The sequence below is a fragment of the Mesoplodon densirostris genome, chromosome 16 (genome assembly GCF_025265405.1).
Source record: "Mesoplodon densirostris isolate mMesDen1 chromosome 16, mMesDen1 primary haplotype, whole genome shotgun sequence".
NCBI lineage: Eukaryota > Metazoa > Chordata > Mammalia > Artiodactyla > Ziphiidae > Mesoplodon > Mesoplodon densirostris.
The window spans coordinates 24108087-24124784 of record NC_082676.1 but is presented as its reverse complement, the minus strand read 5'-3'; the positions used below and the strand labels follow the sequence as shown (position 1 = coordinate 24124784).

At 48.2% G+C, this 16698-nt stretch overlaps 1 protein-coding gene across 9 annotated transcripts in view; it reads left to right on the top strand.

The window, feature by feature from the left end:
• The window catches only part of CEP250 (centrosomal protein 250), a 49801-nt gene that overhangs the window by 22097 nt on the left and 11006 nt on the right, over nt 1-16698 (top strand). For all 9 annotated transcript variants that reach the window (XM_060120453.1, XM_060120451.1, XM_060120452.1 and 6 more), the window contains 12 exons: nt 561-754; nt 978-1105; nt 1291-1460; nt 7330-7497; nt 7904-8038; nt 9316-9459; nt 10085-10218; nt 11176-11314; nt 12256-12598; nt 13876-13997; nt 14986-15106; nt 16150-16271. In XM_060120453.1, the coding sequence (XP_059976436.1) occupies nt 561-754; nt 978-1105; nt 1291-1460; nt 7330-7497; nt 7904-8038; nt 9316-9459; nt 10085-10218; nt 11176-11314; nt 12256-12598; nt 13876-13997; nt 14986-15106; nt 16150-16271 (1920 nt within the window). The remainder of the gene's footprint in view (nt 1-560; nt 755-977; nt 1106-1290; nt 1461-7329; nt 7498-7903; nt 8039-9315; nt 9460-10084; nt 10219-11175; nt 11315-12255; nt 12599-13875; nt 13998-14985; nt 15107-16149; nt 16272-16698) is intronic.

Here is a 16698-nt window from a genome sequence, read left to right as displayed (position 1 = left end):
CCTTCATACTATATTATAATTATCTGTGTTTATGTGTCTCCACCATTAGACCAAAAGCTCCTTGAAGGCAAGACTATGTCTTACTTGTTTTTGTAACTCCAGCTTTTAGTCCAGTGTGTAACACATAGCAAGGGGTTCAGTGAGTTTTTTCTGAACCAGTGCCCCAACTCAAAGGTCATCTTTCTTCTCTACCAAGCTTCTCATTGCCCTAGTAATTATACATAATCTCCCTTCTCAGAGCCTTTTTTCTCAGGGCACTGATCACTTTCTTCCTGGTATTATGTGTGTGTCTTACCTCTCCTTAAGACTAAAAGCTCCTTAGAGATAGATCTCTTGCAGCTGTAGCACAGGGTATTGCTCAAAGGAGAGCGTGTTTCCTGGGCTGGGGACTCTGGGGGTTGATCAGGGGGAATAGATAAATGGTACTTGGTGTGAGTGGGCAGTGCTCAAGGCTCACAGAGCTGGGTCCAGAATCTGAGGAGCCCATGGCCCTAATCTGGTGATAGCAGCCCTGGGGGGGATCCTGCCTCGCTCTGTATCCCATCAGTTCTTTCCCTCAGGCACATCACCAGCAGGAGGCAGCCTTAGCTCAGGTGGAGCAGCTGCAGCAGGAGGCAAAGCGACAGGAAGAGGCGCTTGCCCGGGAAGTCCAGGAGAAGGAGGCTCTGGCGCGGGAAAAGGCGGCTCTCGAGGTGCGGCTGCAGGCTGTGGAGCGGGACCGGGAGGACCTCTCTGAACAACTGCTGGGGCTCAGGTAGGGTCCAGACCTGGTTCTGCCAAGGGCAGAGAGAGCTTTGCAAGGCAAGGGGGAGCCAACCTAAGTTCCTTGCCCAAAGTATATGGGGCCTAAATGAGTTATGAATTTGTAATTGCCCCCCCTGCCCCCAAATTCTCTCGGTGACCAGTAGTTAGAACCCAATTCCTCTTAAGGAAGGGGCTTGATGGGTAAGAACTCTCCCGATTCTTGAACCCGACAGCTCGGCCAAGGAGCTACTGGAGAGCAGTCTGTTTGAGGCCCAGCAACAAAATTCTCTGATAGAGGTCACCAAGGGGCAGCTGGAGGTCCAGATTCAAACCGTCACTCAAGCCAAGGAAGTAATCCAAGGTGAGAACCCAACTTGGATGGGCGCACTTCATTCCACGGGGATGTTGAAAGCTAGGAAGACAGTGGGAAGCTATTAGAGCCAGGCCCAGAGCCTCTGAGATGGGAGTTCCTCATGAGGTCTGGGGAGAGGGGTGAAAGATGGAGGGCAGAGGCTCAGAGACAAGATCCTGTCCCTGGCATCTTAGGGGAAGTGAAGTGCCTGCAGCTGGAACTGGACACTGAACGGAGCCGGGCAGAGCAGGCACGGGATGCGGCAGCCAGACAGCTGGCCCAGGCTGAGCAAGAGGAGCAGGCTGCCCTGCAGCAGCTGAAGTCAGCCCATGAGGAGGAGGTGAACCGGCTCCAGGAGAAATGGGTAGGTGGTGGTTGTGGCTAGGGGATGGGAGAGACAGACAGCAGCAGATACTCCTGCTTATAAAAGTGAAATCTGAACAGGACTAGCCTGGTTGGTCACCGTGGTGCAAAATCCAGCTTCTAGCTAGTAAATGAGTTAATATATGGAAAACACTAATAATAGTTCCTGGTATACAGTAAGCTCTATATTTGTGTTGGGTATTATTGTTGTTGTTGTTTCTGTATGTATAGAGACTTAAGAGTGGATCCTGGGATTTAGGATTGATAAACTGGCCCCAGGGTGTAAAGGGAGCAGAGGAATGCCTTGGAACTATTATTGCCCAATTCAGAACTGTGTTTCTTTTGTCTTTTAATTATTTAATTTAGACCATTTGCTTTTATTGTGATTATAGGCATATTTGGATTTATTTCCACCATCTTATGCTATTTCTCTTGCCTTTTTATACCTTTTGGGGAGGGGAGTTCACCTTTCTTAACTTCTTTTAGAGGGTTATATTGGATTATTAAATTATTCTTTTCTCACCTCTTTTTTTCTCTCTACTACTTTGGATGATATGTACTCTAGTTTTTATTCTTTTGGTTGTTCTTTAATGTTTTAAAATACATACTTAATAAAATCTCAAGTTAATCAGTATATTTACCCTTTTCCTGAATGACACAAGGACCAGAGAACATTTTACCTGCATTCACTCCTCCCAGCCTATCAACTGTATTAGTCATTGTGTTTAGTTATTACTAGTTGTTAACACCATACATTATGTGTTTTGATTATTTTATACAGTCAATAATTGTTAGATACACTGAAAATTTTACGAGGTTTTTTTTGCTCACCATTCCTCCTTGTGTGTCAGGCTTTCTATTTGGATTTGTTTTCCCTGAAGTAGAATTTCCTTTGGTGAGGGTATGTTGGTAGTTAGTTGTCTGAAAATGTCTATTTTACTTTTATTCTTTTTTATAGCTTTTTCCTTTTTTTAATTTTATTTTTTTATTGAAGTATAGTTGATTTACAATGTTGTGTTAGTTTCAGGTGTACAGCAAAGTGTTTCAGTTATACATATATATTATGTCTTTTTTTTGCAGATTCTTTTCCCTTATAGGTTATTACAAAGTATTGAGTATAGTTCCCTGTGCTATATAATAGGTCTTTGTTATTTTTTTTTTTTTTTTTTTTTTTCCTTTTTGCGTTATGTGGGCCTCTCACTGTTGTGGCCTCTCCCGTTGCGGAGCACAGGCTCCGGACGCGCAGGCCCAGCGGCCATGGCCCACGGGCCCAGCCGCTCCGCGGCACATGGGATCCTCCCAGACCGGGGCACGAACCCGTATCCCCTGCATCGGCAGGCGGACTCTCAACCACTGCGCCACCAGGGAGGCCCTGTTATCTATTTTATATATAGTAGGTATATGTGTTAATCCCAAACTCCTAATTTATCCCTCCCACTTTTATTCTTGAAAGATAGTTTCACTGGGTATAAAATTCAGGTACAAATTCTAAGGTAACCGTTATTTTCTGTCAGCACACTGATTATTCTGTTGTTGGTATTGAGAAGCCTCTAATTAGTTGTATGTTAGAACTTGGTGTAACCTTCAGGTATCTTAACTTTCTGTCTTACATTTTCCGTGTGTACTTTTTCTACACTGTATTCTGGGTGATGTTTTTTCAGATCCCTCTTCTATTCGCTAATTTCCCTTTTCAACTGTGTCTAATCTGCTTTATAGTCTATTCACCAAGTTTTAAATTTTATTTATTAAATATTTTATTTCTCAACATTCTGTTTGGTTATTTTTTCAAATCTTCTTGGTCATTTTTTAGTGTCTTCTCCCTAATTTATATTTGCAGTCCCCTCTTTTATTCTTTAAACATGTGAAACATACTTTTATGCTGTCTAATAATTCCAACACCTAAAATCTTTTTGGATCTCTGTTATATGTTGTTCCCCTTGGCTCTCACTGATGACCTTGGCCCCTATGTGTTTTGTGATTCCTGACTCTGAACTCATGTTCTCTGGAAATTTTTCTGTGGGAATCCTTTTAGGCCTGAGGCAAAGGAAATTTTCCTCATTTGCTTTTGCTTCTCTGAGGAAGCTGAAGGACTAGCATCCCAGGACCACCTTAAAGTACAATTTCTGTTTAAAGTTTCTGGGCCACATTCAGGCCCTGAACCCACATGAAGACCAGCTTATGGTTATGAATTCTCAAGATATATATATATATATATATATATATATATATATATATATATATATATCCCTTTGTGAAGGTTAAAACAAATTTTCTTGCTATTCCCTTCTGTACAGTGTTTTGTTTTCTCTCTCCCCCACTTTTTCTCTCTCCCTTTTTCTTCCCCGTTTCTCCCTCTCTCAGTTTTATCCATTTACTGAGGACTGTAGCCCAGGGATGGGTGGGTGTTTTTCTGAAGAGCCACATTGGGCCTTGCAGACCATACAGTCTCTGTCACACTCACTCTTCTCTGCCACTCTAGTGCAAAAGCAGCTGTAAACGACATGTATGTAAATGAGCGTGGCTGTGTTCCAATAAAACTTTATGTATGGACATTGAAACTGAATTTCATATAATTTTCACATGTCACAAAGTCTTATTCTTCTTTTGACTTCTTATCAACCATTAAAAACATAAAAACCACTCTTAGCTCACGGGGCCAGGTTTGGCCCACATGCCATAGTTTCCTGACCCCAGATAGCCCTTTGGAGGTCCAGCCTTATGTCTCCTGTCAGGCTCCCCACCCTCTGTTTTCTGTTTTCTTTGCCCACATAGCCAGAAAATGAATTTCAAGGTTATTAGGTATAGTAAATACCTCCAGTGGAAAGCCTGTTCTGTGCTCATTTACCTCTTTAGATCACAAGTCTTGCTTTGATTTTGGCTCCAATGAAATTTTCATTATTTTCCTGCTGGCTCAGTGATACATTAAAATATATACTTAATAGTTAAATTGGCATTTTTTTTGTTTGTTAGTTTGTTTTGCCCTTTTACAGGTGGAGGGTTCAGAGAGCTTGTTTGTCAGATTTCTGGAAATGGAAGTTGACTTGTGCTTTGTGTGTATTTGTGATTTGATAGTTATTACAAGGCAGACTTGTTGGCAAGATGGTAGCCAGAAGTTTGCCTCTTTTTAGAATTATGTGCCTAGATTATAGTAGGTACTTCAAAATATTTATTGAATGACCAGTGTCCAGAGGCAGGTCAGTTTCCCAGCAAGAATCAGGCATACCACCCACTGAAAACCCTACAAGTAAAAGAAGCTATAAAACTTCTGAATGATGTGTTACCACCTGACGTAGACTTGGTATCCGTGGAAGGACTGACCATCTCATGGCCACACCTGAATCATGGGAAAGTCTCTTCCGTCTTTTCCTTTCTTCTCAGTCAGATAATCCCCCTGACTTCTGATTGTCTGACTTTATGATCTCCCTACTGATTGAAAGGGTTGAAAGCCCTCATAACTCTTGAGAGTCTGTTAGTTTTTTGTTTTATGGCCATGCCACACAGCATGCAGGATCCTAGTTCCCTGACCAGGGATTGAACCCAGGCCCTTGGCAGAGTCCTAACCACTGGACCGCCAGGGAATTCCCAGAGAGTCTGTTAGTTTTAACAGTGCCTGCCTTGTCCTGGAATCCTACCAATTAGAAAAACTCTTAGGGGTTATATTCTCCATTCTTCCATCTAGTGTCTGAATCCCCTTTAATAGCAGTGATAGTGGATACTTACTTACTGAGCACTTTCCCATGCCAGGTACCATGCTGAATGCTAGTCACGTTATTTCAGATAGCCCACACAACCACCTAGTGAGGAAACTGAGACTTAGAGAAGTCACTCAGGGTTACCTGGCTAAGAAGTGGTAGAGCAGGGATTAACCATTTCTTAGCATTTATGCTATGTCCACTTCTACAATATCCCTTCCAAGGGTTGCTTAGCTTCTGTTGTATTCCATCCATTGGAATGCCCATTTATTTTTAGGTAGATCTAGTTATTAGAAAATTATTCCTTAAGTTGAGCCAAAATCTATTACCTGAAACAAATCAGCCTTAGATTTGCTTGAAATACCTCACCAACATGGTTGCTTTCCTCTAGACATGATACACATCACTCACGAACCAGTGTGCAGAGTATCCTGATCCACAAACTAGGCAGCAACGCTTGACTGTTACTTCCTGGACATCACAGAATTAGCTCTTCTAGTAGCCATAACACACTTCTAACTCATATTGAGCAAATAGTTCAGTTTTGTTTTGTTTTGTTTTTAACACTTAACTACTATTAAATTCATCTTTCCCATATTCTTACAGTTGGCTTTTTGAACCAGAGTGTATGATTTGATATTCATAGCTGTTCTATTAACTGTGGTATTATAGATCACTGTTCTTAAGCATCTTAATAGTCCAGTAGCTGAAATGTGATTCATTCAAGCAATGCTGAGTTCTTACTGTCTGCCAGGCATGATGCTGGGCGTTGAGGATACAGCAGAGAGCAAAGTAGACATGGTTCTCCTGATGGAGCTTCAAGTCTTGGGGGAAGATAGGTATTAAATAAATTCATACATAAGTGAGTAACTGATGATGGAAGTTCTATGAAGAAAAAGAACTGGGTGATAGAAGAAGAAGAACAAAGGGGGACCGTTTTGAGCGTATGGTCTGGGAAGGCATCTATGAGGAAGTGTCATTTAAGCCATGAGTGACGGTGGGGTGGGAAGAGCAGTCCAAGTAGAAGGAAAGCATGAGCCAAGGCCTTAAGGAATGGAGGTGTGTGGTGTCCTTCAGGACCTGAAAGGCGGCCAGTGCAGCCAGAGTGTAGCGAGTGAGGGGAGAGTGCACAAGACGATATTGGAAAGGGGTGAAACACTAGAGGCCTTCCCACTAAATGTGGATAACTACGACTTACAAACATTTTAGAGGAAAGGTGATGAAGATGATGATAGCTATTGGCTACTGAATGCTTTCTGGGTGCTCAGCACCACTTAAAGTGCTTTACACGACTTACTTCACTCGTGAGAACAACCCTAGGAGGACCCTGTTGTTATCCTCATTTTTAAAGAACTTTTTTTAAATTTTATTATTATTTTTTACACAGGATTTATTTATTTATTTAGGCCACGCTGTGCAGCTTGCAGGATCTTAGTTCCCGGACCAGGGACCAAACCTGCGCCCTCAGCAGTGAAAACGCAGTGTTCTAACCACTGGACCGCCAGGGAATTCCCTGTCCCCATTTTTATAGATGAGGAAACTGAGGCACAGAGATGCGGTAGACCTGAACTGAGGTCACAGTAGTAGTACTGGGGTAAAGACTGTAACCCAGGCAGCCTGGCTCCAGTGCCCTTCACCACCATCCTGAGATCCTCATAGCGGGGCTGGATTCATCTAGGAGATCAGGGAAGGTGTCGGTCAGTGATGGACCTCTGGGAGGACCGGGATGCCCCATCCTAACGCTCTTGTATCGCATAGGAGACAGGCTCAGCCTGGCTTTTTGGGAGGCTCATCCTGTCACTCTGAGCAGGGGAGGGGGGACAGCAGAGAGCGAGTCCGCCACCTCAGTTTGCTGTTACAACCACCAACCATGATGTGCTTGCTTTAAAATAACAGATCTTTGTAGCTTATATGAAGGACAGTTGCGCTTTAGAAGACACTTTTCAATGTATTATATCATTTGATTTTTTTTAAAATAAATCTCATTTGATCCTCATAAAATTTGGCGAGATGGGCAAGGCAGGATGATTAGCCTCACCTCGCAGATGAGGAAGCAGGCTTGTCACGTGAGGCACCAGGGTCACACAGCTGGTGAGCAGTAGGCTTCTTGCCCTAACCCGGTTCTCCTGCCTCCTCCTCACCCCCTCGGCTCTAACGGCGCTTCCTTCGTACGACCAGGAGAGAGAGCGCTCCTGGCACCAGCAGGAACTGGATAAGGCTCTGGAGAGCCTGGAGAGGGAGAAAATGGAGCTGGAAACGAGGCTGAGGGAACAGCAGGCAGAAACGGAGGCCATGCGGACACAGAGGGCAGAAGAACAGGCCGAGGCCGAGAGCGCCCTGTGCCAGGTGGGCAGCTGGGAGGACTGGGCTGCACGTCCACCCTGTGATCCCCCTACCTTGGGCCACTTCCTTTCCCACTCCCGAGGGTGGTGCTGCAGGGGCTTCCAGAAGAGAATGTAGCTTCCCACTCTGCTCCCCATGAGCAGGTGATCGGTACCGTTAGCTGCACGGCCGGCGGCATGTCCTACTTCCTGAGGGAGGGCTGTCGCTTACCACATCCTGTCAGCTTGCAAACCAGCAGCAATCTTCGTACTTCCTGGCTCTCAGTCAGTGGGTCCAGACCTTCCTTCACCCTCAGCCCCCACCCCATTTGCTAGAAGAGCCCTAGAGCAGCTGGCGTGTGCTTGTGGCCTAGTGGGTGAGCATGGTGACCCCTAACCCAACAAGCCCTCGCCCTCCTGCCCCTCCACAGATGCAGCTTGAAACAGAGAAGGAGAGGGTGTCCCTCCTGGAGACACTGCTGCAGACCCAGAAAGAGCTGGCAGATGCCAGCCAACAACTGGAGCGGCTGAGGCAGGACATGAAGGTTCAGAAGTTAAAGGAGCAGGTACGGAGGGTGGTTCTGGGCAAGGAAGAAGAGGCAGCGTTGATTTATTCATTCACATTCACCTGCTCTTTGGCACTTCTTTGCACCGGGCCCTGCCTAGGTGCCGACATTTGACCAACAGAAAGGTGTGGCACAACGGTGAACATGACAGTCACGGAGTTCTAGTGGCAGAGCAGACACAAAACAAGTGAGATAATTACCGGTTGTGATAAGGGCTGTAAAGGAAATAAATAGGACGATGTCACTGAGAGTGATTCAAAGGAGGCCTCTGGACAAGGTGGTCATGGAGGGCCTCACTGAGAAGATGACATTTGAGCTGAGCCATTAAGGTTGAAGAGCCAGACCCGTAGAACAATAAGGATGAGCCTTGAAAGCATTATGCTAAGTGACAGAAGCCAGTTACAAGAAGCCACACAGTGTATGATTCCACTTGTAGGAAATATCCAGAACAGGCAAATCTACACAGACAGAAAGTAGACGAGGAGTTGGGAGTGAGGATGGGGGACGGGGAGGGTACAGGATTTCTTTCTGGAGGTGATGAAAATGGTAAAAAAATGATCATGGTGATAGTTGCACAACTCTGTGAATATACTAAAACCATTGAATTGTATGCTTTAAATGAGTCAATTGTAGGGTATGTGAACTGAATCTCAATAAAACCATTAAAAGGAAAAGAAAAGAAGCCAGCCGTTTGAAGAACAGTTTAGGCAGAGGAAATAGCTATCATAAGGGCCTGGGCCAGGCAGAAAGGGCCTGGGACAGTTCAGGACAGACAGGAGGCAGCATGATAAGCTTGGGGGCAGGAGACCTTTGTCAGCCGTGGTAGGACCTTGGACTTTGTTCTAAGGGCAGTGGGAACATGTTGGATGGTATTTAAAAAGCAGAGTGGGACATGAGTTATTACATATAAATTTAAAAAATACTTTAGCTGCTGAGGGGAGAATTTTGTGTGTGTTTGTGTTTGCCTGCTTGCACGTGGGTGTGGTGGCATGAAGTGGAAGTAGGGACACCCAGCAGGAGGCTGCTGCAGTGGTCTGGGTAAGGGACCCTGGCCGAGAAAGCCTGGGTGAGCAGTGCACTTGGTGAGGGAGGAGAGGGAATAGGAGGTGAGGACTTGAGGTGACGGTATCATGGAAACAACGTGGATAGCTGGACCCTGCCTCAGCTTTTGGCAACCCAACCAAAAAACTAGTATTTATACAACACAGATTTCTGTAACATGGATTTCAAGACCAAGGAAGCTTTCTTCTGCTCCCTGCTGTCTTCTCCCTTCTCAGGAGACCACTGGGATGCTGCAGACCCAGCTCCAGGAGGCTCACCGGGCACTGGAACAGGCAGCCCAGCAGCACAGAGACAGCCTCGCTGCCCTCCAGGAAGAGGGCGGCACCCTGCTGCGGGATAAGATAGACCTGCAGAAGCAGGTCCCTGCTCCTCTCTCCCAGCCCAGCATCCTTCCCCAGCACAGGCTCTCCCACTCCCTCTGGCAGGACGGGGGAACCTTGGCTGCCTGAGCCTGGGAGGGGAAGGGGAAGCCCCAGTACTGAGTGGAAAAGTGAAGGGTGCTCAGAGCTGCGCATGTGCCTCCCAGATCCCTGGGGTAGTTAGTAACCTCTCTCAGTGGGGACCACAGACCTCATATTTTCTTGGCAGCCCCACAGATCCAGCCTCCCCATAGATCCAGCATTTTTATACCAGATTGCTTTTCCTTCTCAAAATCCTATATCAGATGGTGTTCGGGTTGTTTATTTAAAAAAAAATACAATCACTTGCTTATCACTTGGCCTTTGGACAGAGTTACATTCAGCCAAGGTTTTCATTTGTGCCTGCCTCTATACAGCATATGTGAGGCTGGGGAGACAGGGGACTAGGCTGAGTGGTACTGGCAGAGGGAGGTGGATAAGAACCGCATGTAAGGGTTGGCAGGACCTCCAGAGCTTTGAAAATGGGCTGGTGACTGTTAAACCTTGAAGGACCCTAAAGCCCTAGGTGAGAAGCATCCTCCCACCAACCTTCCTGCCCTTGGTCCTCATGCCCTTGACTTTCCAGGTGGAGGACTTGAAGTCTCAGCTGGTTTCCAAGGAAGACTCCCAGAGGTTGGTGGACCAGGAGGTTCAGGAGAAGCTGAGAGAGGCCCAGGAGTGTAGCCGAATTCAGAAGGAGCTGGAGAGAGAGAAAGCCAGGTAGGCTAGACAGGCCATGGAGTTGGCTTTTGCCTGTCTGGGTCCAGAGGTCACTGTGAGGTTAACAGTTTGCTCAGGGCACCTAACCTCTCACGTCTCCAGCTCTGGGCTGTACAGGTAGCTGTGTGGAGAGGGCACGGTCCTTGTCTCCAAAGCTCATGCTTCATTCATTTAGCAGATATTCAGAGAACACGTAGCACGCACCAGACGCTATGCCAGGGGTTGGGGATATATTAAGACAATAGAGTCTCTGCCTCAGTAGAAGTTATAGTTTTGTGGGGAAGATGTTAATCAAATAACCTCCAAAGGAAAGTATTGCAGATTATGTTACCTGGAGTCTGAGGAGGGAGAAATCCTTTTGTTGATGAAACTAGAGGCAGGAAGACAAGGTAGGAGACTGGTACAATTGTCCAGATAAGAGAACCAAAGCTGAACCGAGGTAGGGTCATAGGGAAGGGGAGGAGGGAAGGGGTTTAAGGGGTGTTAGGGGAGTTGGAATCAGTTATTTGTAGTCTTAGAGTGGACTCAGGTGGGATGAGGGGAGGATGCTGTGATGTGGTCAAGACTTCTCAGGGTGAATGGAGGTGCCATTCAGTGAGCTGGGGAACATAGTAGGGGTGACTGGTGGGAGGGGAGGTGCAGAGGAGATGGGAAGAATTGGACATGTTGAATTTGAGGTATTGTATAGATATTTCTGGAATTTGCCAGAGAAGAATAAACTGTGAAGTTGAAATGAAATATTATATGCATGAAAGACCTAGGAGCACTCAGTAGGTGCTCAGTATACTGAGCTTTTATTGTTGGAGGCTTTTTTATTGGAGGCTTTTATTGTTATACTGGAATCATTATCATCACTGTTTCTGTGAATTAGCAATCCTGTGTTAGAGCAGTCAGATGAGAAGGTAGTTCTTCATTACCTGAGAGAATGACCCAGCCCTCTGAACCCTCTCTTTTTAGCCTGACTGTGTCGCTGGCGGTAAAGGAGCAGAGACTCCTTGTTTTACAAGAGACTGACTCTGTTCGACAGCAGGAGCTGAGCTCCTTGCGCCAGGACATGCAGGAGGCCCAGGCAGGGCAGAAAGAGCTCAGCGCCCAGGTATTTCCCACCCCACTAAGAGCCCTCTTCCTTGGTGGAAACCTGCTTCTGGAGTCGGCAGGTGATTGCTCAGTCACAATGAGACCTTAGCAGCCCCGGCAGGAGGGGGAAGCCAGGACCGGGCTGCGTGGGGCTTGGGAACCTGACCCAGAGTTGAGAACGGACCCTGTGGGGAACCTGATGGCCCAGAACACAGTGCCCAGAGGGGCAGAGCTCACGCAGGCCTGGTTCAAGCCCAGCCGCTGCCAAGTGTGCCTGGTCTGCCTGGCAAGACACAGCAGGGGGAACAAGTATTACTCCAGATGGGGTCAGCGGCAGCCTCTTGCTTCCAGGGACTTGGTCTGCTCACAGCAGGACCCCAGACCTTGTGCAGAGAGGAAGGATGGAACCGGGAGGAGAATAATGAGGGAGTAAGAGCTAGACGTAGACTGCGGCAGATGAGGACCCAGGTCTGCTTGTCAGACGGTCCTGGGTGTGACTCCCAGCTCTACTGCTTCCTGGCTGTGCGAACATCACTTTATTCAACCATAAAACAAGGATGATAATTCTTAATCATTATAGGAATGTATAAAGTGTCAGGAACATAGTAAGCATTCAATAAATGGTAGCCATTATTATCGTGACTGGTCTTTTTAGGCTCAGTGTCAGCGTTTCAGGCCGATTTCTAATCATAGCAGGGAGCTGGCATAGTTGCCAGGGGGACCAGGGCCAAAGCCCATTTGCATAGCCCAGGCCCATGTGTCAGGAGTCCGTAGGTGGGCATGTAGGTTAGACCTAGGGTTCCACTCATTCCGGAGCCCTCCCTTCCTGCTGGAGAGGAAGGGCAGTCCTCCCAGCCCCAGTCAAGGTTTGCACAGGGATTGAGTGGGGTCAGGCCTGGGAGGGTCTGGGGAGAGGGTATCCATTCCCTGCTCAGAGTGACCATACTTCCTCTCTGGCAGGTGGAATTACTGAAGCAGGAGGTGAAGGAAAAGGAGGCTGACTTTCTGGCCCAGGAAGCACAGCTGCTGGAGGAGCTAGAGGCAGCTCGAGTAATAGAACAGCAGCTACGAGCTTCCTTGTGGGCCCAGGAAACCAAGGCAGCCCAACTACAGCTGCGACTGCACAGCACGGAGGGCCAGCTGGAGGCCCTGGCAGTGGGACAGCAGCCTGGGCACCAGGCCCAGGTCCAGCTGGCCAGCCTCTGTTCTGTCTTGCAGCAGGCCCTGGGGTTTCCTTATGAGAGCGGGCTTGAGCTGAGTGGTGGGGGAGACTCGGCTTCCTCCCTCTGGGGCCCTGAGCCAGGTGAGGCAGCCACCCAGGAACTCAGTCCTTTGGTCAAAGCCAAAGCTCCCAGGGGAGAAGGGAAGGGAATGCAGTTCCTTAGATACTCATCAAGGCCAAGGCCACAGACTCTGGGATTAATTCAGAGTTTGAATCCCAGCTCGGCCATTTGCTGGATGTGTGTCCTTGGGCAAGTCACCTCTCCTCTTTGAATTTGATTTTCTCAACTATAAAATGAGGGTGTTAAGAGTACTTACCGGGGGCTTCCCTGGTGGCGCAGTGGTTCGGAGTCTGCCTGCCGATGCAGGGGACACGGGTTCGTGCCCTGGTCCGGGAAGATCCCACATGCCGTGAAGCGGCTGGGCCCATGAGCCATGGCCACTGAGCCTGCGCGTCCAGAGCCTGTGCTCCACAACAGGAGAGCCACAACAGTGAGAGGCCCGCGTACCGCAAAAAAAAAAAAAAAAAAAAAAAAAAAACTTACCGGGACTTCCCTGGTGGCGCAGTGGTTAAGAATCCGCCTGTCAATGCTGGGGACACGGGTTCGATCCCTGGTCCAGGAAGATCCCACATGCCGCGGAGCAACTAAGCCCGTGCACCACAACTACTGAGCCCATGTGCCACAACTACTGAAGCCCATGTGCCTAGAGCCCGTGCTCCGCAACAAGAGAAGCCACCGCAATGCGAAGCCCGCACACCGCAACGAAGAGCAACCCCCTCCATCCGCAACTAGAGAAAGCCCGAGCACAGCAACGAAGACCCAACGCAGCCAAAAATAAATAAATTTTTTTAGAAAAAGTACTTACCTCTTGGGTTTTTGGGGGTTTTGGGGGGTTTTTTTTGCGGTACGCGGGCCTCTCACTGCTGCGGCCTCTCCCGCCGCGGAGCACAGGCTCCGGACGCACAGGCCCAGCAGCCACGGCCCACTGGCCCAGCCGCTCTGCGGCATGCGGGGTCCCCCCAGCCCATGTCCCCTGCATCGGCAAGCGGACTCTGAACCACTGCGCCACCAGGGAAGCCCCCTCTTGGGATTTTTTTAAGGAGTTAATGAGATGACAAATAAAATGTTCACACAGTTCCTGGCACTGATCAAATGCCTAACAAATGATAGTATTTTCTAGTGCACATCACAGTACCTGGCACGTAGGTACGCAGACAGGGCCTGATGAACAAACTACTGAGAAGGGGTTCTTTGAGGAGAAGAGGGATGGGTGGGAAAGCCAAGGCCAGGTCTGGGAGGTATGGCTGTTTCTTTTCATAGTGCAGCCAGGTCAGGAGGTGTTTCCTCATTTTTTCAGACCAGAATGGAGCTAGGATCCTCTTTAAGAGATGGCCCCTCCAGACGGCTCTCTCAGCTGAGGCGGTGGCGTCTGCCCTCCAGAAGCTTCACCAAGACCTGTGGAAAACTCAGCGGGCCCGGGTATGTGTCTCTCTTCTCCTTCCTCAGGCTCTTCACCTACACCGAAAAAGACTTGTGAAGCACTTTGACCTGTTTTATTTCTGATGTAAAGTTGGGATGAGTTCCACCTCTATCACTTACTACCCGGCAACTGTGAATAAAGCATTTGGCTTCCTGGGCCTTGTTTTCACTAGTAAAGTAGGGCAAATCGTGCCTGCCTCACAGGGCTGTGAGGAACAAATGAGTGAGGGACTCGAGTGAGCCCTGTAAACCATGATACTCTATAGATCTGTGATCCTGTTTTGCACCATTTTCCTCTCAGCCATGAATTGTTCTTGGTGCCAAACCTCCAAGAAAAACCTGACAAATTGGGGATCACTGAGATTTGAGGTTGCCGTTTATAGGAACATTCTAGGCCTAAGACTGAACTAAATGTCCCCCAAATTCCACCTCCCAGTGAACCCATCAGTCAGTAAAAATTGAGTGTCACCTATATGCCAGCCACTCTGAGCTGGGGATACAAAAAGGAGAAAGACCTGCTCTCTGCCCTCAAGAAGGCTTGTGACAGGGCTGAGCAACCAGACTGCATCCTGAGATAAAGCAGAACTGATAGAAATTATTGGATCAATAACAGATGTACATGATAATAATAGGAGGAAGGGACAGTTGGGAGGGTCAGAAGGAGGGAAGCAGTGACCTTTGAGCTAAGCTTTGAAGTAGGAGTTTGGGGAGAGGAGAGGTGACCCCGGGCTAAGACTTCAGCAGGAGTTCTGTTTCAAAGACACGAGGCAGAAGGGGAACCCTAGGCTCCAGCCGGTTGGAGCAGAGCCTGTCATCCCTTCCAGGAGCCAAATGCACATGAGTTCAGAGGTAAATAACCCAGCAGTCTGAGAGTGGGTCCGTGATGGCAGACCCTGACAGAGGCTGAGGGAAGAGAGGGATCGGGCCCTGAACTTCTGCGGCTTTTTGGAAGATGAGGAACTTGAGTTCCACACCCTTTCTTTCCCAGGATGATCTGAAGGATCAGGCCCGGAAGCTGGAACAGCGTCTCACTGATACAGAGGCTGAGAAGAACCAGATCCACACAGAGTTGCAGGCTCTGCAGAGACAGCTCTCCCAGAACCAGGAAGGTGAGAAGCTTAAGGCAGGGGTGGGTTTGGGGGAGAAGAAAGAGGAAAGGCAGGAAGCCCAGAGGGGAGGGATCAGGCCTGGGAGCCACTCCTTACTGCTTACCCACAGCTGTGAGATTTACCTAGAGGCGTCTCCAAAGGGGCGATGACCCCCGTCAACTATTTTTTGTACTTCGCTTGGCCTTTGAGAGCTGTCCTGGAAGAAGGGATTAGGAGGAACAGATTTGGTGAACTGAGGGACGTTGCTAGCTAAGCCTCTGTTTTTTCTGTGAAGATTTAAAAACTGGCAACCTAAGGTCAGGTCTATAAGAACACTGTAAAATTCTATGTCTTTCATCATTTATCAGTGTTACTTCTTTTGTTATCTCAAACTATGTTCTCAAATGATGAACCTTTGACAGCAGAAGGATTATGGGCTTGTTTGGGAGATAGGAAGAGGGGGGAATCTGGGGAGAAGCTATCTGTGCCACAGCCAAGGGCTAGGAAGGGTGGTGACTACTAGGAAAGGAAAGGAGAGGGGAGGGTCTTGTGACTCAAGGCTCAACTGTAGAAGGGAAGAAGACAACGTGGGGAGTGGGTCTGGGTCTTAAAAGTATCCCAAACGGCTCCCTGAGAGCCACACACATACAGTTGGGTTCCGGTGCATTTTGCAGAAATGGAGGGTACCCAGCAGAGCAACCCTGGTCTCTAGGAACCTCTGCAAAATCATAGACTTAGGGACTGGAAAGGACCTCCAACATCATCTAGCTCAACCCTGTCTGGAATCCAAGGTTGAGAATCTGTGTGATCGGGATGGGAAGTGTTGGCATGATTGTCAGGCACTGCTGGAGCTGGGCAGCAGATGCAGACACGAGTCTGGAAGCAGCAGGGAGCCTAGACAGACAGGAGCAGCTGGCAGACGGGTGATGCCTCTATGAAACTGGATGTAATTCTCTCCTTCTTGGCCTTTTCCTCCTTTGATTCTATTCCCCATCTTCCATCTGCCTCTACATCCCTCTTTTCCTCCAATCATGGTTCTTCCTCCACTACCTCTCTTCCCAAAGAGAAATCCAAGTGGGAAGGAAAACAGAACTCCCTAGAATCTGAGCTGAGGGAGCTGCGTGAAACTGTGACATCCTTCCAGAGTCGCCTACGGCAAGCAGAGCTCCAGGGAATAGAAGCCCAGGTAAGGTGTTTCTGGTTTGGGGGAGGGGTTGCTTCAGGAGTAGTCCCTCAGGGCCCAGGATCGAGCCCATCCTGGCCCACGGTTGTATCCCATCCATCTGTAGTGCCCAGCTTCCTTCAGCAGTGTCTCTGTTTCTCTGGCTCTCCCCACATCCCTGAGGGCCATTATTGAGGCCCTAGTGAATCCGCCTTTAATTACTTTTTCTGAATTGAGGTTGAGGTTTTTGTCCCTTTCCCTGAAGGGCTAGAGTCTGGGATGACTCATTTGCACCAGGTTTTCCCCTCTGAGCACAGCAGAGCCCGGGGGTGTGGTAGGGATGTTCTCTTACAGTATCAGCCTAAGTGGAACACCCAGTTCCTTTTGCCCAAATCCTTGACAATGCTGGTGCCACAGAGGAAGGAAAGGAAGGGCCTGTGTTGGAGTGACA